Below are 27750 nucleotides of genomic sequence, written 5' to 3' on the forward strand. Positions count from 1 at the left end.
AACGTTTTCGGCGCAATTAAACTCTTAGAAACATAAATAACTATTATGTTTCGCTTTATATGTTACTTACGGCTGAAAGGCAGACCTAAATCATTTTATTACATTTTAATAAATGATGGTCATGAAACAACGAGTAGAAAACTGCGGGTGACTACCGGACAGGTTGTAGAGCTTAGAATGCGGTCAGAAGTTAATGCTCTCGCTCTCTATGGTGCAGGGGTTATGGGTCTTCCGGCATGGAAGTCAACGCAGGTGCGTAACGGTGACAGTCAGCAGCGTTTGTTTGGTTTCAGAGATATTGGCCTAGAGGTGGCACCACCATCGCTCCGATAGTGTGGATCGGCAGCCAGCAGGGTCCACAGAAGCGTACGCGGTGCCAGTTTGTTCGAAGTTTGCGGAGCATTTTATGCCAAAGAAAACGTGCCCTCTGCAATGGATGAGTGGTGTACTGCTAATAGGTTTGCAATATTGGAGAGTGGAAAAAAAAAAAAAAACGTATCTAGGCCAACGCGGCGAAAATAGCCGCGGATTATAGAAAGGCATGACACGCGACCACCATTCTTTTGGATTTGGTGACGTCATTTTGTACACCTTTTACCGCACTCACGGGTCTGATGTTTTTGTTGCGTCACTCATGCCAGATGACAGATTTTTTTGTTGTTGTTTTTTCACCCCTACAGCCGTGTGCATGTGCCTAATATGGAGTTCAGACATGCAAATTCGGTGCCACGTACTGCGAGTCCATTTCGCGTCGGAATATCGTGCCTAATATGGGTGTCAGACAAACGAATTCAGCTTCACTTTTTGTGAGAGCATTTCGCGTGGTGCAATCTCCCTGTGGTGACAAGGCACTGCGCCGTGAAGAAAATTGCTTGCCGAAATTTGCTTTTTATGAAAAACTTACTTCGCATTTCGCTATTTTTGTGAGACGATAAAATGTGATACGATATGAAGTCTTTTCCGTCATAATGAGGTTACGCCGATACCCTATACAGGAATTGTCGCAGCACAGGAAAACAGTCTGTTCCCGTGTTATTCGAGTGCAGCGCGGAGTAGAATGAGTTCCCTGATCCCACACTACGATCGAGGCGAGTAGTTTTTGCAGCGAATTTCAACGAATATGAAATTGTGACACTGCGCCAATGAGTCTAATAGCGATTATAAAAAGGGTATCCCTGAAACAGAAGAAAGCATATGGGAATTTTTTGCGGATGTGGTGTTTAAAAATAGGTAAAGTAGTAGGGTAACGATATTTTAAAATACCACCAAATTTGACCGTGTTACAGGAATATTACACACGGGCAAAATTTCGTGCATTGTTTTATTTTATTTTTTCGTTGAACTGCAAGCAACGAATATTAGCAGCAGCGAAAACAATGCAAATAATTGAGCGTGGGCACAGGTTTGCTTGGGCAACATGCTTTGAGGAAATGGTTTAAAAATAAGTACCGAGCAGAGACACAGTCTTATGCAAAGTAATATTGTAGGCTTAATATAGCCATAGGGGTCGATAAAACGTCTTCGAAACTTGTTTACTTATTCTTGCAATTATAAAATCTGTCTATCGGCGAAGTAAACACGGTCAAGCAAGGTGGAGAGCGAGATAGTTAAGCCCGTATGAAATTTGGTGCTGTTTTACTTCGCGTCTGAGAAATAACTGATTTGCTCAGAAGAGAGAAGAAGAACGATTTTACTGAAATGTTCAACATGACCTGAAAACACTCAAACAGCTTGAGTGTATTTTAGTGTTGAGTGATAGGATTTGCTGATGACATTGCCTTGCTAAGCAAATCGGGGGATGAACTGCAAATAATGATTGATGACCTAGACAGAAAAAGTAGAAAGGTAGGTTTGAAAATCAATATGCAGAAGACTAAGGTAATGTTCAACAGCCTCGGGAAGGAACAGCAGTTTACATTAGGTAGCGAAATACTGGAAGTAGTAGGCGAATATGTCTACTTAGGACAGGTAGTAACCGCAGATCCGGACCACGAAAAGGAAATAACAAGAAGAATAAGATTGGGATGGAGCGCATTTGGCAAGTACTCACAGATTATGACTAGCAGCTTACCGGTATCGCTCAAGAGGAAAGTATACAACAGTTGCATCTTGCCTGTACTCACCTATGGGGCTGAAACGTGGAGGCTAACCAAGAGAGTTCTACTTAAGTTGAGGACAACCCAGAGGGCTTTGGAACGAAAAATGGTAGGGGTAACATTAAGAGATAGAAAGCGTGCAGAGTGGGTCAGAGAAATAACTCAAGTTACCGACATTCTAGTGGAAATTAAGAAGAAATGGACATGGGCAGGACATGTAGGGCGAAGAGAGGATAACCGATGGTCGCTGAGGGTAACAAACTGGATTCCAAGGGAAGGAAAGCGTAGCAGGGGGCGGCAGAAAGTTAGGTGGACGGATGAGATTAAGAAGTTCGCAGGGGTCAAGTGGATGCAGCTAGCACAGAACCGAGTTAAGTGGAGAAATATGGGAGAGGCCTTCGCCCTGCAGTGGGTATAATCAGGCTGATGATGATGATGATGATAGGATTTGCTGCGGTTACTTTAACTTGTATCGACGTCAGCGACCTGTTTGTTTTTGTGCCGCATGACGCCTAGCGACGTCATCGCTGTATCTGAGACAATGTACGTCACAAAATCTCAAGCGCCGAAAACGATGTAGGGAGAATGTGATTTTTTTTTTACATTACATGCTCGATAGGGGCATCTATTGCCTTTATTGTAGCGTGGAACGACAGTCTGCTCCCATTTGTTTCGTTAAGGGCAGCCAAACAAGTAAAAGCGCACTGCAACAGCGAAACAAATAGCAGACGCCAGGTCGTACGCGCTAGCAGACGACGCAATGGGCGCGCATCCATACAGGGTAGGGTTCGCCGCTCCGCCACGAGGTGGCGACATTGATCGAACTCATGAAAGGCGGTGAAAGGTGCAAGCATGGGTTGAAAGTAACAAGATACTCGGAGAACTTCAGAACGGCTTTAGAAATGGTAGGCGCTTAGATGACAGCCTGTTCGTGCTTACCCAATGCATCGAAATATCTAGAGTGGTAAATAGACCTTTGTATTTGGCCTTCCTGGACATAAACGGGGCGTACTACAACGTAAGCAGGGAACTCCTGTGGAACATATTAAAAGAAGAAGGTATCGGTTATGAGATAATAGAGTTCCTACAGGAAATATACCGGGATAACAAAGTAGAAATTATGTGGGAAGGGATAAGAAATACGGAGGATGTCAAAGTATGCAAAGGATTAAGACAAGGCTATCCTCTATCACCGCTGCTGTTCATGCTTTATATGATAAACCTGGAACGGAGGATACAAGACAGTAACCTAGGTTTTAACCTGTCATATAGATTAGGTGGAAAGACGGTAGAGCAGCGCCTCCCCGGCTTGATGTATGTAGACGATATTGTGCTGCTAGCTGAGAGTCTGGAAGAATTGCAAACTCTAGTTAAGTATTGCGGAGACGAAGGGGACGCTCTAGGCTTCAGTTTTAGCGCACTTGTCGGGTCTGATGATTTTCAACGGCTAAACTGATCAGGGCCTTAAAATACAAGGCCATGAAATACCTAGAGTAGCAGACTATAAATATCTGCGGGTAAATATACACAGGTGTCGATATAAATATCGACACCTGTGTATATTTACGCAGACTCTTTGTCGATTCTTGCAGCTCTAGCCGCACCAAAAACGTTAAATACTAAAATTTACGAAATCAAGAGATTGCTTAAATCTATTATCACACGGAGGCCGATCAGACTCTATCACGTTCCTGCACATGCAGGCGTGCTAGGCGACGAGCTCGCGGACATTGTTGCATCGCGAGCTCACAGGTCGAGCCGGACCAGATTGGCATTAGCTTCGAAAACTGTGGTCTGTGCCGAATTCCGCCGGGTCGTTGCAGCGAGATGGGCAACATGGTGGAAAGAAAATAACGAGGGAACCGGAATATTTAATTTCATTCCGGACACGTATAATTTGCCCACCTCGTTTCCTCCTGTGAAGCCAATTATTCATCTCACTACTGGTCATGGCCGATTCCCTCATTACCTTCATCGGTTCGGCCTTTCTCCATCGTCGCAGTGCCCTTGCGGTGCCCCAGAGGGCGACGTCATTCATTATCTCACGTCATGTTCATTAACATCAACACATCGTCAAAACTTAAACCCGCCGGCTCCTCCTAACCATGACGCAAGAATTTGGCGTAATTGGCTTGACTCCAAAAGAAACTGTGCGTGGTTGATTCGGCTTGTTAAATTTATTAGCTCCAACTTACCAGACTACAAGCGCCAAAATTCAGTCAATTATTAGATTCGAATTTTTTTTTAATTTCATTTTATTTCTCCATTTCTTTCTCTCTTCTTATTTCTTGTAACATCGCAAAATTCAGTCTTTCAGGGCCAATCAGGCCAAATGAGGTGAGCAGTTTTCTGCTCGCCCTGACAAGAATCAGTGAACTTGCGATTTAAATTTTGTAAATATTGTATATAGTGTATATATTTGTATAAAATGTACATTTGTAAATACTGTATATAGTGTATATATATGTACATAATGTACATACACCCATTCTTTATATATATTTTGTATATAGACCTGTACATACCGAATGTACAATTTATATTAATGTACATACTATAACATCTCTCTCTACATTTATACAACTACTCCTTTATGTTATCCTTCTTTTCTCTTCCTTCTGTGTTCCTCTTCTGTTGTGTTCTCTCTTCAATTTCTATTTACAGATCGCTCCGGACCTCCTCTTTTGAAAAGTTGCAGAAATCATCCATCCTTCCAACAACGCAAAATTTATTTGGAAAATAAAATTAGCTATTCTTTCTTGGGGTAGGGGGACGGGGTTGTCTTTGTATACTTTTATTACCTATGTTTCTAGTATATGTAACTAATATTCAAATTTGGCACCTTCAATGATTATTATCCCCCAGAAAATAAAATAGCTCTGCGAGGCTAGCCCACCCTCTGTGCTCGTTGAACCCTTCGGACACAGACGCGTTACCGCGCCCACTTTTATTTTTACAATTGGCTTTTTCCACCAAATTAACCCTTTGGCCGATTGGGCCCTTTTCATTTATTTTTGATTGGTTTAAGCCTGATATAGCTTAGCTGGTGCAGGCTCTTTCTCATTCCGCTTTATTTTTGAATTTATTTTCCAACATTGTCAGGAATGAGACTTTGGATTGGATTGGATTGGGGTATCGGTAAACGAAGGATTGGCATACATTGGAAAGCATAAACAATCACTTAAGGCCAAAAGGCGAAGGAATGCCGGGATAATGAAGCATAAGGCATTGTGGGGATACAATAGGTATGCGGTTTTGAGGGGTATTTGGAAAGGAATTATGGTGCCCGGACTTACTTTCGGAAATGCGGTTTTGTGCCTAAGATCAGAGGTGCAGTAGACATTAGAAATAAATCAGAGATCCGTTGGACGATTAACACTAGGTGCCCACGGCAAAACTACAAATGAGGCGGTACAGGGAGATATGGGCTGGGCATCTTTCGAAGTACGGGAAGCTCAGAGTAAAATATTATATGAGGAACGCCTGAGGAAATTGGACAGTAACAGATGGGCAGCTAAAGTATTTAAATACCTGTACTTAAAAAGCGTTGATTGTTGCGTTGTACTTAAAAGCGTTGACTCACAATGGAGGAAAAGAACTAGGAAACTAACTAGTAAATATGTTAGCCACAAAGACGGAGAAATAAAGAGCATTAAGAAACAGGTGAAAAACACAGAAGGTAAAAATTTGATAAATTCGATGGAAAAGAAACAGAGTGGGGAATTATATCGAAAGTGGAAAATGCAGATCAGGAAGGAAGATTTCTTTGATAACTCAAGAGGCAGTGCCCTACTTTTTGAAGCTAGATCAGGGTGCCTTAGAACACGCAGCTACAAAAAGAAATTTAACAATGGAGATGACGCATGTGCTGTATGTGGTAACTCCAGTGAAACAATTGACCATATTATACTCGAATGTAATGATATCCATTCGGAAGTTGATGCAGGCGCAATCACTGTTCCTGAAGCTCTGGGGTTTAGAGATACCAGTGGCCGGGTGAATAAACCGGCGGTGGAAACTAGCGAAAAACGATTGGAAGATTGGTGGCTTAAAAGCAGAGAAGTGACATAATGTTAGTAATGTAGGAACAAAATTTAATAAATAGAATGATGGTTTAGTTAACCATTCTAAATCAATAATTAAGATATAGGGAGAAAAATGAGCATGATAGCTACTGCTACCACCCCGTTTCAAAGGGGACGCTCCTATATTCCATCCATCCATCCATGGCCAACAGGGCACCGGAAAGTCGACTTCCTGAGATTATTTAACGTGCTCTGACATCGCACAGTATACATGCGTGCCTTGCTTTACGCGTGCATCGAAAAGCGGCCGCTTTGGCATGGATTCAATCCCGCATCCTTGTGTTCAGCAGTCGAACGGCCTAACCATTTAGACACCACGGCGGGGCTCTAAGCTTTTGTCAAGGAAGGTAGAAGATGGATGGCTAGCACGCATTATCTATATGCTCTTTCCTTACAGGCCCCGAATAACATTGGTATAGCTGTTGCATGTTAAAAATAAACAGTGTCGCAGAAAATATTTACCAAGTTTAAAAGAAAAATAGAAATTGTGTGAAATGATATGTTTATGTGAGTAAAACAAGTGTCCTTTTTTTTTGCATTTTACAAATTTTTATTCTTTATTGTGCAAACAATACGTTGGCGCGGTTTGTGCAAACGGATAGTACAGAAAGAGGGATATCATGCCTGCGACCGACCGGAATGATTAAACGAATGCTGGAGTATAATAGCCAATCCGTTTTTTACTTTTCATTTTAAGAGGTAATGATATAGAAACTGAACGCCGTCAACATCGAAAGTTAAGCCAGGTTTTAAATTTTCCTAATTGGTAATGCAGCTCGAAATATCGTGCGCCAAAAAGTGACTTTGAATGCTCGCTGCGTGCGGTTTTCCATGTTTTGTATTTATACGTTATCACCATCGCCAGGATCAAGTTAAGTTCTACGTACGTAACCAGGTAGACGCAGTACAGCTGTATTTGGTGCAGACGCATCCTAAATATGCAATGCGGGAAAGCCAACTCAGCTCAGAAGAAGAAGAAATAACGTTATACAGGATTAAAAAGTGCGCGTTGTAAGAAATCATGGTAAAAGCACACAGAAAAGGAACAGGCAAAGAAAAACCTAACGACGGACAAGTAAATTTCATGATTTAGAAAATACTTTCGCTTTTCTACATAAAAACGATGGTTAGCTATGAAAGCAATTCATTCAAGAACCCCAGGTGGTCGAAATTTCCGGAGTCCTCCACTACGGCGTCTCTAAAAGCCTGAGCCACTTTAGGACGTTAAACACCACAAACCAAACCAAATCAAACCAATGTTTGGTAGCATCAAGGGACAGAATAGGAGTAATGGCTTTCGTTTTGCCAAAGTTGAGCTTGAATTTACCGACACTATGAGGTTGTCCAGGCATGCGCACAGGTTGCCCGATCTGAAAGGGATGTGCAATCGACTTATTGACATAATTACGGAAGCGAGGTGATAGCGCGAGCGTGCAGCGAATGCCTGACAATTCGAGTGAAAGTTTGTGTGTCCATCAAAAGACCGCTGTAGATACACATGAAGTCATATTCTGGACTACTCTAACCTGTGAATTAGGTAACTATTATATGGTGACCATATTCCTGAAGTGTATTAAAATTTGCTAAATAAGCTAGTTTACGAACATCCTTCTTAGAATTCTGTGAGTTAAGCAGAACATAAAATCTAACGGTTGTGAAGATTTCGTGCAAATGACTGAAATTTGCGTCGGCCACGACACGTTCTGTTAAAGGTGAGGACCTATATTTAGTTTAGGTTTATATTCACGCTGCCATAATCCAATAAATAAATGAGGTTAGATGAGCTGTGCTTACTGGCGAATGTGTACCTTGCTGCACAGCCCACCTGTATAGATGTATCTCTCATAGTTCTTAAAATACGAAACTGCAAACGTTGAAAAAAAGTCGCACCTCATTTCACCACCAGTGACTTGTCAAGGCTGTATGGGCAGGGAAACGCTTGCTCGCTTGTGTACGTTTGCCGACCTCGATGTTTATGTGCTCGTACACCCGGTAATATCTTACACATTATCACGCCAGCGTCGAATAAAAAGCGCGAAGAACGCAGGATGAAAAAAAGTGAAGTGTTGAACGAGGATAAAAACAGCAAGCATTTCGTTCGCATGCGCGTATGCTCGCCTCCCTTGACGCCTGGCTTTGTCGGCTGTTGTACATCCGTTTCTTTGATTCCCGTACGATACTATTAAATAAGTGGCCTGTTTGGCCTGTTCTGTTGTATCAAAGCCACCTGTAATACACAAATATTTGCACCATCTCCACTAAACACTACAAGGCTGCCACCATTTCCTCTCACATGACTGCGAAAGAGGGAAAGGGTGGGGTGAGTTCGGACCAGCAGGGAGTGACGTCAGCGCTTGGTTGCTACAAAGACCTTGCCTCATCTAGACTGTTCCAGATGCTTGGCAAACTCCCATACAGTTCCTATAGACAAAATGTCCCTGTGCGTAATGGGGTGATGCCGCGCATGAAACCGAGTTTGGAAGCTGCGGAGTTCCCCCCCCCCCCCCCCTACATCTGGGAAATGCAAAAATGAGCAAACAAAAAAGAAAAACGTTGTTTTTCAAATTTTGAGTGCATATATATACATATTTTTTTTTCAGGTACTTGTATTTGTAGTCAATATCACGAGGCCTCTCGAAGAAACGGAACGCAAGGCGCACAGAGAGACAGACATCACGTATTCACCGCCCCATCGAGATCATCTCAAAGCGCAGATGTCCCTTTATGTTTGTCCCTTATGGCTGCACGGGGAAGGGTTGATTACGATTCCGGACATGTGCAACGGCAGCGACGGCGTTGCTGGGTGCTCACACGTCTTCGTGTCCGCGTCGCGCGCCAGCGCTCGGCATCACGCTCGAGAGGAGCCAGCTGGCCGGGGCGGCCGACCGGCGCCACCGGTACGCGCACCCAGGAAGAAGGGGGAAGAGGAAAGGGAAGGGGAGAAAGGCCTGACCGGCGTCGCGTCGCACACGGAAGTACAACACCACGTCGCTCGGCTGGGTCTCTCGCAGCTCTCTTGAAGGAGTGTGTCCTTCCCAGTGGCCAAGAAAAAACAGCGGTCAATAAATAAAGAAAGAAAAATAATAGAGAGAAAAGAAAAAGAGAGCAGCATCTTTGCTTTGCTTGGCTAACCGCTCGAAGAGGGGGGGGGGGGGGGGGGGGGTCAGATTTATGACCCTCTTGTTGAGAATGAGAGAGGAGAAGCTGCGGGTGCTTACGGTCGGCCCATGTGGGTTGTTTTGCGGGCGAAACAGAAAAGAGAAAAAGCTTCGCTGACCGTTTCCTGTTGTTTTTCTCCGTCGCAAGTGTTTGGGGATCGAACGGAGCCGATAAGACGGAGATCAGGCGACGCCGGCTTATAAGCCTGGAAATTAATTGCTCGGCGGGCAAAGGCGGGACGCAAAAAAATGAGTGTTTTGGGCAGCCAAGGGGCGTGAGAACTGAGGGAACACGGATGGCCAGGTGTGATTCTGAGCTGAATTTGAATAAGAGCAAAAAGAAGAAAAACCGGTTGAGAAATCTGATAAAAAAAAATAGGAATGGTTTAGCTTGTGGTTAAACCTGGAGTTACGTGAGAGCTATCTGCGTGGCTACGCTTAGGCTCGGCTTGAAAGTGGAAACATGGCTTTTGCACATTGCAGTTTACTACATGGTTTCAGCTTTATTTATGCCATAGGGGGCACTTTTGACCACTGAAGTACGATGAGGCGAAAGCCTCTATTGCGGGGTGGTCCGAAGCCTCCCACTACGGCACTTCTTCCTCTCTGTTTTCCCTCCCACCTTCGTGATGACGCGATGGCGTAAGCTACCAGTCAACATATAAATCCCGCTTTAACCGAGCCGTATCAACGTGCCTGCGTGGCCTAGGGAGAACGTGAATGCAAGGGTTTTGGCAGGCTGATTGTGACATCACCCTCCCATACGAAAGGAGAGGCTCGAGATGGCAGTTCCTGCCAAACGTAATGTCAAGAAGCCCTACTTCCAGTTAGTGCTTGGCCATGTCAGCTACCAGCTACTACCTCACACCATTTCTTCTTCTTCTTCTTCTTCTTCTTCTTCTTCTTCTTCTTCTTCTTCTTCTTCTTCTTCTTCTTCTTCTTCTTCTTCTTCTTCTTCTTCTTCTTCTTCTTCTTCTTCTTCTTCTTCTTCTTCTTCTTGTCTTCTTCTTCTTCTTCTTCTTCTTCTTCTTCTTCTTCTTCTTCTTCTTCTTCTTCTTCTTCTTCTTCTTCTTTCATCACTCTTCGGACAGGCACGGACAGGCACGGTGAAATGGCAAGACTGTGGCCAAAGTAGCTCTTGCTACAAAACTTCCAATTACATTGCGAATAATTTAACGCAATTTCAGAGTAATATATCTTCTTGTATGCAGGGTTTTGTTTATTGCTGCATTATAGTACCTTGAGCCTGCATTTATTTTTTTTTTATTCCCGCTTACCATCAATGAGAGCGGCAGAGTTGAAAGCTACGGTAAGCAGCTTGAGGACTCAAAAGCCCTCATTGCGGTGATGACATGGTAGATTTACTTAAACAGCGCTGCATATATCATGGACCAAAACAAATATCTGCACTGATATACTATGTCGATATTTAATCAATTCATGCATAAGCGAATGGTAATTATAACATATTGTAGAAAGCCATGATAATATCAAAGTTAAACAAGGTATCGTGCAAACACTAGATATATGAAGCAACAGGGAGGTATTCAAAAAAAGATCTTGCTACGTGGATTCAATTTTCGGCTATCTAATGCGCTTTTGTTTTTATAATTTGCTCTCCCCTACTGTTAGAGTCCAAAATTAATTAATTAATTAATTAATTAACGGGCGAACAGCGTTGGGATTTGCATACCTTTTCTGGGATATCCTGGCCTTTACACTAATTGTGTCGTCACATGTGCTGAATTTGGCCTTTTAATCTCATCTATGCTTTAATTGGCATCAACCTAATTCGAGCACTTAACCACTACGTTTGCACAGTGATTGCTAATCTTGGTCAGTACTGCATTCTTGAGCAGCCAGAAAGATCGACACGTGAGCCGGAGAAAAATGCGACAGAGGCGAGATCGTGGCATTTATTTTAAAACCTATTATACGCTGGGCATGCTCAGGCAAGTGATGTTCGCCACAGATGTTCTCGAATTTTCGTGCACCGTTTAAAAGAAAAAAAAAATGAAATCTCAAATATATGCACAAGTGAGGTTTAAATTATTTGAAAAATGCTCTCGCTCGATTTGAGAAATTGAAAACTACTTCCTAGTATAATACTGAAATTCAAAGATTTCTTTGAGAGCACTTCCCAGCCTGTATTCTGCTTTCAAATTTGATTTATATAATTGTATTTTCTTCATTATTATTGCTACCGGCTCAAACTTTCTTCCGAAACATTTTCCGTCCAAGTTCATAATTTATGCAATGTACGAAGTACATCAAGGCAAGCAAATAATTATTTATATCCACACCGAATCCTGGCCAACCCCCCACTGTGGGTATGTGCCATGTCATCACGAAATCACGAAGAAAGAAGAAGAGAAATGCTACAAAGTCGACTGCGTTGATTAAAGCAGGATGGAATTTAGCACCTGCAATTTTGCTTTCTGATGTTTGCATATTTCTTTCCGCCTGCCTGTCAAGCTCGTTGGACTATTCCCGAAAATAAAATACACAAGAAAATTACCTCTGCTCGATTTGCGAACCAACACCGCTCTGCCCCCCCCCCCCCCCCCCCCCCTTCTGCCCTCCACCCTTCCAATGGTGAGGGACGCTTCAGGAAGATCGGTCGACTACCGTTGCAATGCCTCCTTTGCGTTTTTTTAACAGATACTCCCCCCCCCCCCCCCCCCCCCCCCCCGCCAGTATTATTGGTGCGTGTTGAACACTAATGGGCAGCAGCATCACGGCAAAACAGCAACGAATGGCAGAACTAAGCAACAGTAGAGACACCTAGTAAGCAGCCGGAGAGAGAGAGCGGCTCATCCGACGTATGGTCCAGTCAAACCTTCGCTGCAGCCTTGAACGCTCGGCCACGGAAGAAGTTTGGCCGGTGTACGAGGTTTCGCTTGAAGTTGACGTTGATCACTTGGTCGGCGTCCTTGGAAACGGCACGGAAGAGATGCAGAACGAAGCGATTCCATGCGTGAATGTTTACTGAGTCCGCTTGGTGTGTGTGTGTGTGGGGGGGTGGATGACAAAATAAAAGATAAGAAAACGCGGTAGAGATAATTACTTGAATTCTTGCGCGCATGGGTATACCCTACAAGGAACATGGATTAATTCGTTTTAGTAACGTTTTAGTGTTTTAACGTTTTAGAGTAAAGTTTTAGTGTTTACATCGACCATCCTTGTCATTCACTTCCTCTTCGATAGTCGGGACACCTGGGTAAGTCCTCTTTCAGTTCGGAGAAAACTCAACGTAAAGAGAAAGGAAAATAAAAAAGAAATACAAAGGAATGGACAAAAACAAACTAATGAAAGATGTAAGGAAGAAATATTTAAAAAAAATGAATGGAAAGAAAGAAAGAAACAGGGAAAGAGGGAGAAAGATGCCCTCATACAATTCTCATGCATTTATGAATCAGCGTCTTATCACAGTATACACTACATTGCAGCCGGTAACAGAACAACCAAAAGAAAAGTTACTTCCGCATTTACGAGCTTCTCAAAGTTCCTTTCATACTCCAAAACTTCGCACGACTAGTTTTTGAACGAATTTGTTTTCAACGACGACGCCCGATCTCGCATTTTATATTTATCGGAGCCTTGTGGGCCTAGCCTATTTGAAAGGAAATGTAGAAGGAAATTTACGAATACACATCTTCATTGGCCGCAGCTTCTCCTCCTGCTTTCCGGTGTTTTCGTAGAGCGTATGGGAACTCAATCATTCTGTGAACAGCTGCTACTTCGTCTTGTTTTCTTACCTACAGAGCTCCAACCTCGATCTATCCCCAACTGTGAACCTTGTCGATTTCGGCGCTATTGTTACATCTTTTCGCCTCCTCCAAGTGTGTGAGCTCGCGGTACCGAGTACGCACAAAAAGTGTCAATACAATACTGACCGTTATTCCTCATCTCTCTTGTAGTCTCTGAGTAGGAGAAAGACAGCGGGGAAGAGGCAGGCAGTACAGCTTCGCGGACAAATGACAGGAGAGTCTATAATACGTGGATACCACGTCGTCTTTCAGGTATTTTGTCTGCTCTTTACTCACTCAGTTCTTTAACTATCACCGGTGGCATCAAGCGGTTGTGTCACAGGGATGTTTTACGGGAACAAGTAACCTCTGAACGAGACTATAATTGTAGCATGATCATACCGACCGTGGGAGCAAAGAAAGAGGTTCGCGCAAGAAGGTGGAGGAGAGAAGAGTTATGAAACTTTGGGCGCCACTAATCGCTTTTGTCACGCAGTGGTTTTTGTTACGTAAGCTCGGCGTGCAGTTTACCTCCCCAAGAACCAGATTTATAACCATGTGTTAGAGTGTTGCGAAAAGATAACTCTACTGCTCCCATTGTCGGTGCCTAAATGAAATGTCAGTTTAACATAGGTAACGAATCATTTTAAGGGGTGAATTAATACATCTACTTTGGGAGGTATAAGCAGGCAACTTGTGGGCCGAGCCAATGATATCGTGATTGAAACCAGGAAGAAATGCACATGTAATGAGATGGCAATGTATTGGAGAGGATCCAAAGTTCGTGCTGAGCATAGCAGGGGCGTCGAGTGCCAGGTGGGCGTATGAGATTAGGAAGCTTGTAGAGATAAGGTAGGCGCAGCCGGTACGAGGCAGGGTTAATTGGATGTTATGGCCGTGGACTTTATCCTACGGTGAATATACTCACGGTGAAGATAATGACAACTATTTGTTGCTTTCACTAAACTCGAACTACAGGGTACGGTTGCTGCCGGCTAAAGGCTCCCGAAGGGCAAAATAGGTTAGAGAAAAATTAAATTTATTGGTCGAAATAAAACACTGTTATTGATCGAAAACTCCTAGGCTAACACACTGTCTCGCCACATGAGGAATTGGGACTTACTTGGAGGGGAAAGAGCGTTGTCTGTAGTGTCGGGGTAAATTAAAGTAGCAAAGATTCTTAGATGTCATTGCATGTAATTTTGCCTGTAGTCTATCCAGACAGAAGGGGGATTAGGTACATCTACATGAACACGAGAAATGTCGAGTCGAGTTTCCCTTGAGAGGGTAAGAGCAAGAACACAAAGGAAAATAATAGAATAGTCTTAATGCGTTTCATCCTTAAACCTCGTTCTTCCACTCAAATAGTGTACTCGACCCGAATACTGTCAATTTCTTGTACAAAAGGTTATCACTGCTTTCTCACTGTATGGGCACTGTATAGGTTTGTCAAGAAGATGGAGGAGCTACTTCAGAATTGCCTCCCGATACAAAGTGGTTGAGTGTTTATGGAGGCAGCACTGCGTCGTTTGAACTCGGGTCCTCTCTGACGTCGTAGCCCCAGTCTGACAGGCCGTTAAACCGCTTAAATTTTCAGGAGCCATGGGCTATTGTTGCCCTCCATTCGAAGGCTCCGAAGAAGTGTTTTTATTGGCCACAAACGACCCGGATTGCCGTCCTACCCAGACTGCACAGATAACTCAGCTTTTCAACCCCCTTTTTCTATCGTCCTCAAGAGAGCCATTCCGCAGTGGTTAAGGGCTAAGGCTTGACGATATGATCTGGTTTTTAAAAATTTTAAAGCAAGAATGCACGATATCGAGTAATAAGCATTTACTCATGACCCTTGGAGACTGGCCCCCTTGGAGTTGCACAGGTTATTGGAGCCCATAGTTTGAAATTTGAAATTTCCCATTGACATGTTCAACCTTCCCACCTTTCTTTCCTCGCGGCTGACCAGGCAACATTATTTTCTTAACTATCCCCGATGACCTTACGTCGTAATCCTGACATGCAACTTTTAAATGCTTTGTATAAACGCTCCTACTGATGAAAGAAACAATAAATGCTCCCAGTACCTCATACGCGGCATGGTGACAGTTATCCGTTGGCTAATTTCATTTGGTTACAACATAGCCGTGAGGATAGAAATTAACCGAGTAAAGCTCATGGTAGTCTCTCTCATGAGTGCTCCATTTGTTTGCTTCAAGGGGAAGTGGTTGTGAGTGGACATGATTTTTGTTTACTGGCATTGAGTATCAATGTGAGAGGAGGTGCACACATTATGATGATAGTGCCAAAGTGTTACTGTTGGACAAAAGCCTCTCTCCTAGGGATCTCCCCTTACACTTCTCTCCAATTAAACTCTTTCAGGACGTGCTCCTGAAGGCCACCCCAGCCACCTCACTCCACCTGACCATCTGGCACACTTTACCAGGATTCCCTTGTCCTGGTATCCATTCTGCTGCTCCAATAGGCTGCCGACGAAACAGCCTGTAAAAAGCCACTTCTTCGCTTTACAAGATATATCCACTTGCTTCTACAAAGCAACCAACCAGAACGGTCACCCTCCCTTGGTTTTCCCTCTCGGGCGCTTGCATGGCTTGCGGACTCCGGGGATGCGCGAACCCCGGGGGGCTGATTCTAGGCGCGCGTTGAACTCCCGAGAAGATCCAAGAAGAGAACAAAAAATGTGGGATGAGTCCCGCACGTGCGATCGCTAGCGCCACACCGCGGGGGCGTCGCTTCACCTATGCGCGTCGTCGTCGGCCAAAGGGGGAGCCTCCGACTCATCGGCGCGCGCACGCCTTTTCTCCGCGCGCTTCTTCGAGTCGTCTCCGTCGTCCCCGGCACCAGCGCGCGCGCGCGCGAGTAGCGCCTAGCGGCCAGCACACGCGCAACATCCCGCGCGCCGCCGTCGTCAACGCTGGCCCACCGCCGCCGGCAGAAGCAGCAGCAGCTGACCGCCGCCGCCGACGTCGCCGTCTCGCCTCCTCGCGACGCCCTGACACCGCGGCCCGGCGCTCTGCCATCGCGTCGAACACTGCCGACTCGAAGCGCGAAGACGCGCCCGGACGGAGCAGCCAGTGGCGGTGCCCGTGAGGACTGATAAGAAGACCTCTCCCTCCGGTTTAACCGCCGTCGCCGTAGCCGGCGGCTGTGCTGACCGCCATGTTGGCCGGGCGGCTTCGATCGATGCCCGGAGTCGGCGGCCGCCGGTCGTCGGAGCAGCAGAGGCAGCCCGGGCCGGGCCGGTGCGCGAGCCGGGCGTGGTTGTCCCACCGCTGACGCCCTGAAAGAGGATAATGAACGACACCGCGACGTCTCTGTGCCGTGCCGCGGCCAACGGCACGGCCAGCCCGCGGGCGCTGTCCGCGCTGGTCCCTGCCAACTGCAGTGCCCCGGCTACAGTGGCCGAGGAAACTTTCTTCACCAGCCACCCGGAGTTCGTGGTGGAGTTCTCCAAGCTCCTGTACGGGCTCGTCTGCCTCGTCGGCCTGTGCGGCAACTCGCTTGTCATCTACGTGGTGCTGCGCTTCTCCAAGATGCAGACCGTCACCAACATGTACATCTTCAACCTGGCGCTGGCCGACGAGATGTTCCTGGTGGGACTTCCCTTCTTCATCGCCACCATGGTGTTCAAGTACTGGCCGTTCGGCGCCGCCATGTGCAAAGTGTACATGACCACCACGTCCATCAACCAGTTCACCTCGTCGCTCCTTCTGACGGTCATGTCGGCCGACCGGTACGTGGCCGTGTGCCACCCCATCTCGTCGCCGCGCTACCGGACTCCGTTCATCGCCAAGTTCGTCTGCCTGACGGCGTGGACAGTGTCCGCGTTGCTCATGGTGCCCGTGTACATGTATGCCAGCGTGGTGGACGCCGGCTCGGTCAAGTCCTGCACCATCGTGTGGCCCGAGTCGGGTGTGATGAACGGCCAGGCCGCGTTCACCCTCTACTCGTTCACGCTTGGCTTCGCCATCCCGCTGCTGCTCATACTGCTCTTCTACGTGCTCGTGATCCTGCGGCTGAGTCGCGTTGGTCCGCGCTCGCGGCACCGCGCGAAGCACCGCAAGGTCACCTACCTGGTGCTGACTGTCATCACCGTCTACGTCATCTGCTGGCTGCCCTACTGGGCGGGACAGCTGTACATCAGCTGCCTGGGCGCTTCGCAGGCCACCGCTCTCACCGTGACCGTTTTCCTGCTGAGCCAGTTACTGTCGTACGCCAACTCGGCCGTCAATCCCATCCTGTACGCCTTCCTGAGCGACAACTTCAAGAAGTCCTTCGCCAAGGCGTTCACCTGCGCAGCCGTGGCCGCGGCGCATGGTTCAGGCCGCGGCCGTGAACAGCCGCAGGAGGACAGCCTCTTCCCGCGATCGTCGGCTGCTCCGGGCGGTGGTACCCAAGCCGGGGTCAGCAAGGTACGTCCTCCAAACACTGACTCGTTTCGCGTCTACCTTCCTTTGTGGTTGTCACAGTTCGCCTTCCGCGGAACTGCCCCACTACCTTACTCGGTGATGACTCTAAACAATGCTCGTAGTTCCGTACTGCTTTCTGAGGCATCCGCGACTGCACCTTTAAGCACCTTCAAGAGCACACTACGAACCAACGGCTCGATGCTGCTGTTCTTGTGTGAAGATGCATGCCCTTTCTCCAAGTTTTCTGTCTGGCTTCTCGTGTCGAGCATACGCTGCCAAATAGTGTATATACGTAAGTTTAAGAAATTATCAAACGTTATTGGGGAAAAATTCCGTTCTTCGGTAGTTTGCTAACGCACGCAAATGATACTGACCATTGGCACACAAGGTTTTAAACAGGATGACAATATTTCCTTTGCTTTGCGTTATTACCTCGCTGTACATCAGTAAGCAAAGTGAAGGAGAAATGTCCGCGGGCTTTCCAAGCGGGATCCCAGGATCGCATAGGAATGCGGAACAGAAAACACCATCCAACCGAAGCTCTCGCCTCGCACGAAACTTTTCTCAGAGCTGTTGCGGTTTGGCCGCACACTTCAAAGAGTTAAGCGGCGCAAAAGGTTTCGTGCAGTTTATTCATAAATTTAAGGAGAACGGGAAGCTTTCTACCCAGTGAGTCCCATTTCGCACAAAAGTTGCACATTTGGAAAACAAATTGATAAGATTCTTCTTTGGATCAGTCGGCGCACTTTCTTTGTTCCTTCCCACGGTCCACCATCAGAACAGCGACCTGGCACCGGCAAAATTGAGTCGCAAATGGAGCATCCCAGCCGCATTAATATAAAACCTTGCATTGAGCAATGACATTCTTGCTTCAGCACATGAGTTCAGTATTGGGCGCATACAATGTTGCTGACACAGTACTCCCCACACTTGTCTAGAGCTCCCGAACAGAGCACTGCAGAATGCTCATGTATCATTTACAAGCGGCTAAAAGCTATATGTTACCATTCACGCACACTTTCGCACGTAAAAATTCATGTACTTGGATTATCTGTAACGTTTCAAAAAGCTGCGCATAAGCTCCGCAAACAGCAACAACTTCCAACGCACCACGTTGGAGCGCGCAATTTTACCACTCTAGAATGGAGTACTCAAAGTGACATTGAGTATAGTTGGATGTCTATACAATCTCATACGCATGTTTGCATAGCAAAAGAAGTTACTTGATAACGTGAATTTACAGCCATCTTCTTATTCAAATCAAGCTTCATTGTATTACAAAACGTTTCGAAAAAGCCCTTGCGTAAATGTGAGAAAACAAGCACTTTCTAAAAGGAAAACCACAACTGATTTAACTGCAGTTAACAGTCCGGACATGCGGTCACATTCTGGTGTGCATATTACCCCACAGGTTTTCTGAAATTGGTCGGTTCACCTTGTTTTACGTGTTTTTAAGTGGCGACTTTTAATGAAATTAAAATTTTCTTGTACAAACAAATATTTCAGTGTGTTATTCTGTGGCTATAAGAAAAGATGTTTTCACCTTCAATGCAGTTCTGTAAGCCCGTTAGTCTAGATATCAATACATTTAAGTGGAATTAGCGGTTTTGCTTGACACCTCTCAAGCGGCATTTAAAATTACGTTTCAAATTTGATTTAATTGAAGGCAAATAGCCCTTGAGGAATGGCGGAAGCTACTCCGTTAACTTTGAGCATGAATATTATGCATACCGTAGAGGCCGTGCACCGCAGCACTTTCTTCCTTTCATGTTTCTTCTGTAAAACAATGCAAACTGAAAAAGACAGCTGGAATGCTTTTGTTTGAGGTGACTGGAACCTTCGGTCGCTGTAGGATTCCAATGTCACGTAGAAGGTACACGCGTGAAGAAACAGACAATAGATTTGCTTCGTTATTAAATGTTTTGAGCGAGAGCGCTGACATTTTGTTTGATGCTTTGGCAAATGAATAACCTTTATCGTCGAACGGCTTCCGCCACTGAGTGTTATCAGATCCACGGAGAAATGGTCGATGGACTTTTCTTTCACGGATTATAAATTGCACTCGAGATAGGTAATATGATACGTTGCCTGTCTTGAATTGTTTAAAAAGCGAAAGCTTCACCGATAGTTTACGCTGCTTTTCAGTTTTACGCTTTATAATCCACATCGAAGGAAAAAAATAAAGAATAAGTAATGATCAGAGATGAAACCTATTGGTACGTCATTAGCAGTCGCGTTTGAGGTATTCAAGCTATCAGTGGTTTCACGAAGAGTTAATACGGCAGACCGAGTCGAGCAGTTTTACAAAATGCCCGTTCTGCACAAGCGAATGACGTTAGTCGGCTGCTGATTGCTCTGACGCGCCCACTAATCCCCCACATCGAGGCGCTCTAGAGTTTCGTTCGCTTTTCTCTGGAGCCTGGTTTTGCGCACTTGTTCTGCACATGTGTGCGGGCGAAATAGAGTGGCGCCTACGCGCTACACGGTTCGTATTTCTTTACATCGCGCTTTTGCCTGGATGGTAAGGAAAGTACATAACGGTCGGCCACAATTGTATCTTGGGCGTTTCAAGCATCTTTTTGTTAATGCTCAGATAAAAGCCAGTGGAAAGAAATTCGAACTGGAGAATGCACATGCGCCTTGATGTTCGCATTTCTTTCAATCACCACCAGCGTACGTATCTAACCAGATGGTAAACTTGTCGTGGTAAAAAAGTGTTCAGTTTTCCCAAAGATACAGCATAGGTTCCCACTATCCAACTTTTCATTTAAGGATTGCTCGTTGGTTTATTCAGGCACTGGATTATTCTGATTTCCTTAATTCAACTGCATTATTTCAGGACAGTTGCATATGCGGGTACGTTATTGTGTCAAGCCCGCTGTAGGAGTGAATCCCGGGTTATCGTCGACCCATAGTCGCTGTTTACAAAACTATCGGCATACAGGGATGTTGTATATTATCGCCATCGCAGTCTACCTCCACTAAATAAAATTAAATGCGGTTTATCCCAGCACACGACCAAACTGTCCAACAGCAAACTTCACAGCTTGACAAAAAAACGCCGTGATGAAAAAGAAAATGCTAGTATTTCCTTGTCTCAACCGATTTCTGCAGAGGCACCTACCTCCCACATTGCAACTAGACGTTGTCAGTCTGGCTTACTACGTTGTACAGCCACATTTCAGTTAGGGCCCCGCCGCGGTGGCGCAGTGGTTATGGCACTCGACCGTTGTATCCAAGGGTCCGAGATCGAATCCTGGCATCGGCGGCTGCTTTTCGATGGAGACGAAAAGCAAGGCGCCCGTGTGCTGTGCGATGTCAGTGCACGTTAAAGGACCCCAGGTGGTCGAAATTTCCGGAGTCCTCCAATACAGCATCTCTCATAACCTGAATCGCTTTGGGACGATAAACCCCATATACCAAACCTAAACAAATGTTTCAGTTGGGCTTAAATCGAAGGGAGCAAGTGTACGTGCTAGTTGAGAAATACCGAAATTTTAAAATATAACATGCTAATAATTTTTGGCGCCAAAATGTGCTATCACAGCGTCAGTTAAGCCTCATAGACGTTAATGCGCTCTTATTATGTAAAAATATGTGCTCTAAAGAAAGGTACGAGATGCTGTTCCTTTACAGAGAAAGGGGGAGGTGATGAAGAGCTTATTGCTAGAATATTTTGCCCAAGTGCGCAGAATTTCGCTGAAAGCTTTTGCAGCGCAAGAAATGAATCAAATGCAGCGGCAGACGGATAAATTCCATAGAGGTTCAGTGAACAAGAATTTTCGATGTGTTTGTGCATTTTTCAGCCAGAATATGTATTCAAGCACTCATGTTCTGAAAACAGAAATGAAAGCATTTACTCAATAACAAAAAAAAAAAAAAATACTGAAAATTTGCGTTCTGCCGGTGTCTTCATTTCTTCGTGCACTTTGCTTTCATCGGCTCGAAGTTAGACCTTGTTTGAAGCGGTCTGTTCTTTCATCCTTGCATGCTGCAACGGCTTTGAATTTAGTTTGCTCCGAATTCGAGGCTTGAACTTTGTTCCTTCTTCTATTGAGTGTCAAAGTTCGGGGTGTAAAGCTTTCGGGATGGCGCAACGTCAGGCGTTTAGCTGCTTCGTCAGTTTCAGAGTCCATGCATAGGTGCTCTAGATTCGTGTCCCCCAATAAATAGAGCTACGAGTTCAGAGGTGCTGTTCCTGCCTCCTGTATCTCTTTCCCAATTCCCTATTCTTCCCCTGATTTCCCTTGTCGGGTATTTGGTTCACGTGCTATTTGTTACTCGACGAGCCTAACCATCACTGAGTCAACTGCGGTCACAAAGTGTTGTTTCGTTTCTTTTCACTTCCGCGTTACGGTAAGGGAGGATGGGTGATGGTGCGGGAACGTATCTTTATGAGTCAAGAGAGCTGCTTCCTGCTGTCATCCGTTTCCAGCAGAGGGCGCGCGATAGTGATTTCTCTTTCTTGAGTCAGCAAATATTGCAGAGGAAAAAAAAAAGCATCACGGTGGCTGTATGCGGGACTCGAAAGCTCGTAAAATGTTTCTGCTTGCCTTGCCAAAGTATTCGCACCGGCCAGCTGTCTCCAGGTCGAGGGAGAAATAGGGAGGAAAGAAAGCAGGAAAGAAAGGAAGAAGGTAGGAAGCAAGCAGGCAAGAAGGAAAGAAAGAAAGAAAGAAAGAAAGAGAGAGAGAGAGAGAGAGAGAGAGAGAGAGAGAGAAAGAAAGGAAGAACGGAAGAAAGAAAGAAATAAAAAAATTAGGAAGCAAGCAGACAAGAAAGAAAGAGAAAGGAAGAAAGTGGGAAAGAAAGGATAGGACGGAAGGAAGAGAAAGTAGAAAGGAAGGAAGGAAGGAAGAGAAAGAAAGAAAGGAAGAAGGGAAGGAAGAAAGGAAGGATGGATGGAAGGAAGGAGGGAAGGAAGGAAGAGAAAGAAAGGAAGAAGGGAAGGATGGATGGAAGGAAGGAAGGAAGGAAGGGAAAGAAAGAAAGGAAGGAAGAGAAAGAAAGGAAGGAAGAGAAAGAAAGAAAGGAAGAAGGGATGGAAGGAAGGAAGGAAGGAAGGAAGGAAGGAAGGAAGGAAGGAAGGAAGGAAGGAAGGAAGGAAGGAAGGAAGGAAGGAAGGAAGGAAGGAAGGAAGGAAGGAGCTCCTCAAAGCACCATTTTTTACTAAAATGTGATCCTCCTGCTCGGTGCAGTGCTTACGAACGAGTGCAGTTCAGAGCGACGATTCGCCCAGGTTATAAGGCCACTTAAGCAGGCCTTGCAGCGAAGCACGCAGTAATCGCGCTTACGTAAGCTGGGGACGTAGTCGAATTCGCTTTCATATAAACGCCTCCGAGAATCCCTCTCCGTTACAAAACGCGATCGTATTTCCGGGCCCCGTGCGCGCCTTTCGATTTCGTGGATTTCGCGTCCGAGCACCGCGCCTGTTTAGGGGCTCAGAACGTGGAAGGAAGTGGGTTCCGATGTTCTGCCATTAAAGTATGCGAAAGGACGCATTCTGGCTGAGTTGGAAAGTACGTCTTTGCGAAGATCTTTCTGTTGTTACCAGTCCTGACTTAGGGCACAAATGATACTATATTCCATTTTGAGAATGAGGTGCTTCGAGGTAGCGTGGGGCGATTTCTTTTCACCTTGTTTCTTCTTTGCTTTTTTGAGCGATACGATCTCATCCTCTGCAAATTTTCAGTTTATAAGCACGCCCACTTTGCGTAGGCGTTCTTTTGATAGGTTGTGACGAAATTTTGAGTCAGAATATGGCCATGTGCTGTAGCAAAGATATGAATGCTTTGGGATTTCGGCGCCTCCTATGTTTTGTGAAGCTAGTTACAGCTTAAGTACAGCAACCTTTCTTTCCTTTTTTTTTTTTAATAGTCCTGGTCAGTACATTTTATCTGACTGCCGCTAGTAACGTGACAGTTTAGGCAAACTTGAGAACTTCCGAGCAGTCAGAAGGTCAGATATTATTAAATTGTCTCTATAAGGAGTTGGCCGACCACGTAAGAGTTCTGGCCACTTAATAAGAAAAAAAAAGTCTAAATTATTTTCGCGGAATCAATGCGCTAATGTTTAATACTATAGGCAAATACTTCCCAAATGTTAAAGCGTGCTCCCACTTCCTTTCAGATTAATCTCGTAGCTATATAGGAAGGTGCCTATACACAAAACAGGCCACATCAATCAATCAATCAATCAATCAATCAATCAATCAATCAATCAATCAATCAATCAATCAATCAATCAATCAATCAATCAATGAGTTTATTTTCGTATACAATGTACAGCGAAAAAGGGTGACAGGAGAAAAAGCTGCTTTTATTGCAGCTTGGCTGAGCTCCAGTCGCCCAGCAGCATTGACGAACGATGCACTATTTATGTTTATACATAATTTGACTACATTAATTATACATAATACACTTATACATAATACAGAAAAATGACTATGCAAAATACATAAGTAAAAAGGTGTACATGATCAAAGACTCCAATTACTGGAACACACATAGTATATTATACCACAATAAATTATATACGGGGGCAGTAAAAGACACTGTATAAACAGTTCAGCAATACCCTTTTGCGATATCAGTCTGAAGCGCATTGTACTGATTTAGTAGTGTTGGTAACATATGTTGAGTCATCATTTTACCATAATTAGTTCGTGTTGACGGAACTAGCCAAGTTGATGGATTACGAAAACAATAGTTACTGGAAGATATTGTTAGTTGGGCTAAATCTAAAAAATAGGTCTAAGGTATCTTTAATGGCCCGTTCAAAGGTGCAAAGTAATTTATGCGTATATATATCTTTCTCCTTAATGATCCTGTGTGATCCTCACCTGTCCATCCGTGCGGCGTGAGCATAGATTAGCTCAAATGTCGTGACAAGACGTCATTACCAAACGGAGAAGAACACGGTTCACGAGAAATTTCCACCACGAAAAGCGTGATGAACGATTCGCGTATTTTTTTATACTCGCACCTACACGCCAATTACATTCGCGAACATTGTGAATAAAATGAGTCTGAGAGCTCACGTTGGTAGGCTAGAAGATGGCGCGGCGCGAAAGCAGACAAATGTAGAAAAAATATTGCCACACGACGACACACACTCATCGTGATTTTCCGAGCGCAGTAGTCTGACTGTGACCATCATACAACACGCACCGCTTTGATATCGCTATTTCCGAGAACCTCGTTCATGTACATGTCCGCAATGGGCTAATCCCCCCCCCCCCCCCTCTCCCACCAGAAAAAAAAAAGAATAAAAAAAAAACAGTATTATGCCACAATGCCTGTTTTATTCGTCCAAGCGACATGACAGCATTACTGGGTGGGAACACGGTTTTTGCCGGCCTTTATTTTGTCACGTTGTGTGGGCGGATCACCGAAACGACTGTTCTATAGAACATGGTGCCCGAATCAGGTGCCCTGCAACCCCCTCTCTCTCCGTCCTTCACGGCCCTTTGTCTTCTTTTTTTTTTTTTTTGTGCAGTTAGTTATTCGATAGTGTCGCCTTCGATCCGGGTTCCCTACACGTATTCGTCATTAGCACAACCAGGCCTGTTCCTATAGGAATAATGTGAGCAGTGAAAATGACATTTAGATACTCCCTGTCGATTGTTATTAGCTGCGCGTGAGCGCATATGCGACCATTTCTCCGGCGCCGTTTCGAACAGCAATGGAGATAGCTGATTCAGACCTCGAGGTTAACCGTCGATTCTAGGACGAAAGTACTGCACATGCAATATTTTTTTTTTCTTTCTCCCGATTCTTTTTTCTAAGCGGACCGCGCCTCCCATATCGGCGGCCTCACGATCAGTTGTGTTGCTCATTTTTTTATTATTGTTTTGCAAGCTTTGTCGGAGTTCAGTTGTACCTGGCACTGAGTCAGTAAAACATGTGCAACGAGACCGCGTTTTTTTTTCTTTCCGTAAAACTCGACGCACTAGCGGCGACCAGCAGCCGCCACGCATTGCATATCTGGGCGTAGACGCAGTAAAATGTTTTCTTTTTCGGCCTTGAATCTTAATGTATAGCCTAGGTAGAGGTGTGTTGAATGACAACGACCATAATTTGAAGTTCCACGAATTAGATTCCAGCTTTCTACTCTGCAGTCCTAGATCCCTGTTCTTTGCCTGCTTGTTTCAAGTAGCCATAGTCAGGCTATTTTGGCGATGACCTTTGCTCATGGGAGGTTTCCAAGGACCTGAAGTCAGTTCTGCGTATTACTGTCATTATTATTGTTATTGATTTATTATTATTATTATTATTATTATTATTATTATTATTATTATTATTATTATTATTATTATTATTATTATTATTATTATTATTATTAGTAGTAGTAGTAGTAGTAGTAGTAGTAGTAGTAGTAGTAGTAGTAGTAGTAGTAGTAGTAGTAGTAGTAGTAGTAGTAGTTAAACCGGCGGTGACAATGGTACCGAGAGCAAGATGCTTCGTCGGTACCAGCCTGCTAGCGGGCTTCGAAGCTGGCATGGTACAATCAATATATTGTGACAGTCCAGAATAAGAAGAAAAAAAGGTCAGCGGAGGCGATAGAGAACTGCGTTTGGTGAACTCACGTGTCGATAGGCACAGCCGTTTTGTAAGCTGAGCTTCGTCCTATCCCATCTGTTCGAAGCTCAGGCAATAAACCTCGTTTCTAACAACATATCTGCATGAACGAATTTCTGCAAAATAAAAGAAGAAAAAAAGAAAACGTGAGTCGAGTTAAGCGATTCTTCTCCGGTGGGTATAAGCCGCAAGTGCGTTCCGTCATCATCACTATTCCGTTATAACGTCCATTATGGTACAAATACCTCACGCGCTGAACTCCAATCAAACCTTGTGTCCCGCCATCAGCGGCCGCTTTGTTTCAGCAAAGCTTCCTACCTCATCCTTCATCTGGCCGACTGTGCTTCACCCGCCTTTTATCCAATCGATTCCTTTAGCTTAAGAGACCACTGACTATATGTGGCCCGCATTACATGTCCCTCGCGTGCCTAATTTCCGTTCTTCATTTGAGCTAGAATGTCATTTGCACGCGTTTTGGCCATAACTCACTCTGTCTCCTGAATTCATGGTTCTCAACTTTACCCCTAACAACGGGCGATGTTGGAGGGTAACGTCACGTCACAGCTATCGGGACGAATTGTCACGTTACACTGTAGGAAAAATGTCACCAGTAATTGTGCAATAACAGCTGGCCTGGGTGTCACCACTGTTAAGGCAGAACAGTCATGGTACAGTTGTCCGCAGTTACGTTAATTTTCGCCCATGAACAGGGTGAAAACTTTGAGTCGTTTTCTCATCACACCACTGCAGCTGTCTAAGTTGGGCGTCATAAGGCTAGAAGCGGAGTAATAAGTTGAGTGCAGTTGAGCATTAGCGTAATCGTTTTTGAGTGCCAGAACTTGCCGATTAGCGTCTGCGCCGACGCCCGTGAGCATGGTTAAGTGCACTCTCCGCTGTGTATATGCAAGGTGTAGCCGTTAGCAGACGTGACGCGACAGCGAAGTACCACTGAGGACGCTCTGAAAATGCGCTGCTTCGGGTTCAGAAGAGCGATCACGTTTCAAACACCTCCGCACCGTTCGGCATAATTTAATGATGTTCAGTGCCGTTAATGAACTGCTCGAGACAGAATTCATTGCGCCTGCATACCAGCACCTTAGAACGGTAAATATTAACTGTTAGTTGTAACAATGGTTGGTAAGTAAAAAACAAACAAACAAACAAACAAACAAACAAACAAACAAACAAACGAAACGCTCTAAATACATACAGAGCCCCGTAGCTATGAAACTTGTCATAAAGAATTATTCTTCAAAAGGGTACACTATTCAGTCAGTTCAGACCATGACTTGATTGCCAGTATCAGCCTAGAAGAAAGTGTGTACCTAGCAGTTGGGTCCTGCTAATGAAAAGGATTGAGCTTAAATCGAGCACTTCACTGTAAGGGAAATTAAGTGTTGAGTGTAACGTTAACAGACTATGCTCAATTTACATGGACGCGACTAATTGACGCCATCTGTCAGCCGTCAGAATGATAGGAAACAATATTCTCATTTGTGCCTGAGAGAAAATAGAAGCCTCTCCTGGAGTGGTGCACGAAGCTGGTACCAATAGCTCAGCTCTTCATCCCCCCACGTTCCGCAGACTCTAACCTATAAATTACTTCGCCCGCTCGCACCGAAGAGACACGCGAGTGAGATATTTGTTTTCTATGCAGTGGAC

The 27750-nt window shown here is 45.0% G+C and overlaps 1 protein-coding gene across 1 annotated transcript in view; it reads left to right on the top strand.

The window, feature by feature from the left end:
- Positions 1 to 15944: 15944 nt before the first annotated feature.
- The window catches only part of LOC146189906 (somatostatin receptor type 2-like), a 167626-nt gene continuing 155820 nt past the window's right edge, over positions 15945 to 27750 (top strand). The window contains exon 1 of the mRNA XM_084604647.1: positions 15945 to 17512. Within this exon, the coding sequence (XP_084460773.1) occupies positions 16394 to 17512 (1119 nt within the window). The 5' untranslated portion in view covers positions 15945 to 16393. The remainder of the gene's footprint in view (positions 17513 to 27750) is intronic.

This window comes from Amblyomma maculatum, chromosome 5 (assembly GCF_055883805.1).
Source record: "Amblyomma maculatum isolate TAMU_Amacu chromosome 5, ASM5588380v1, whole genome shotgun sequence".
Lineage (NCBI taxonomy): Eukaryota > Metazoa > Arthropoda > Arachnida > Ixodida > Ixodidae > Amblyomma > Amblyomma maculatum.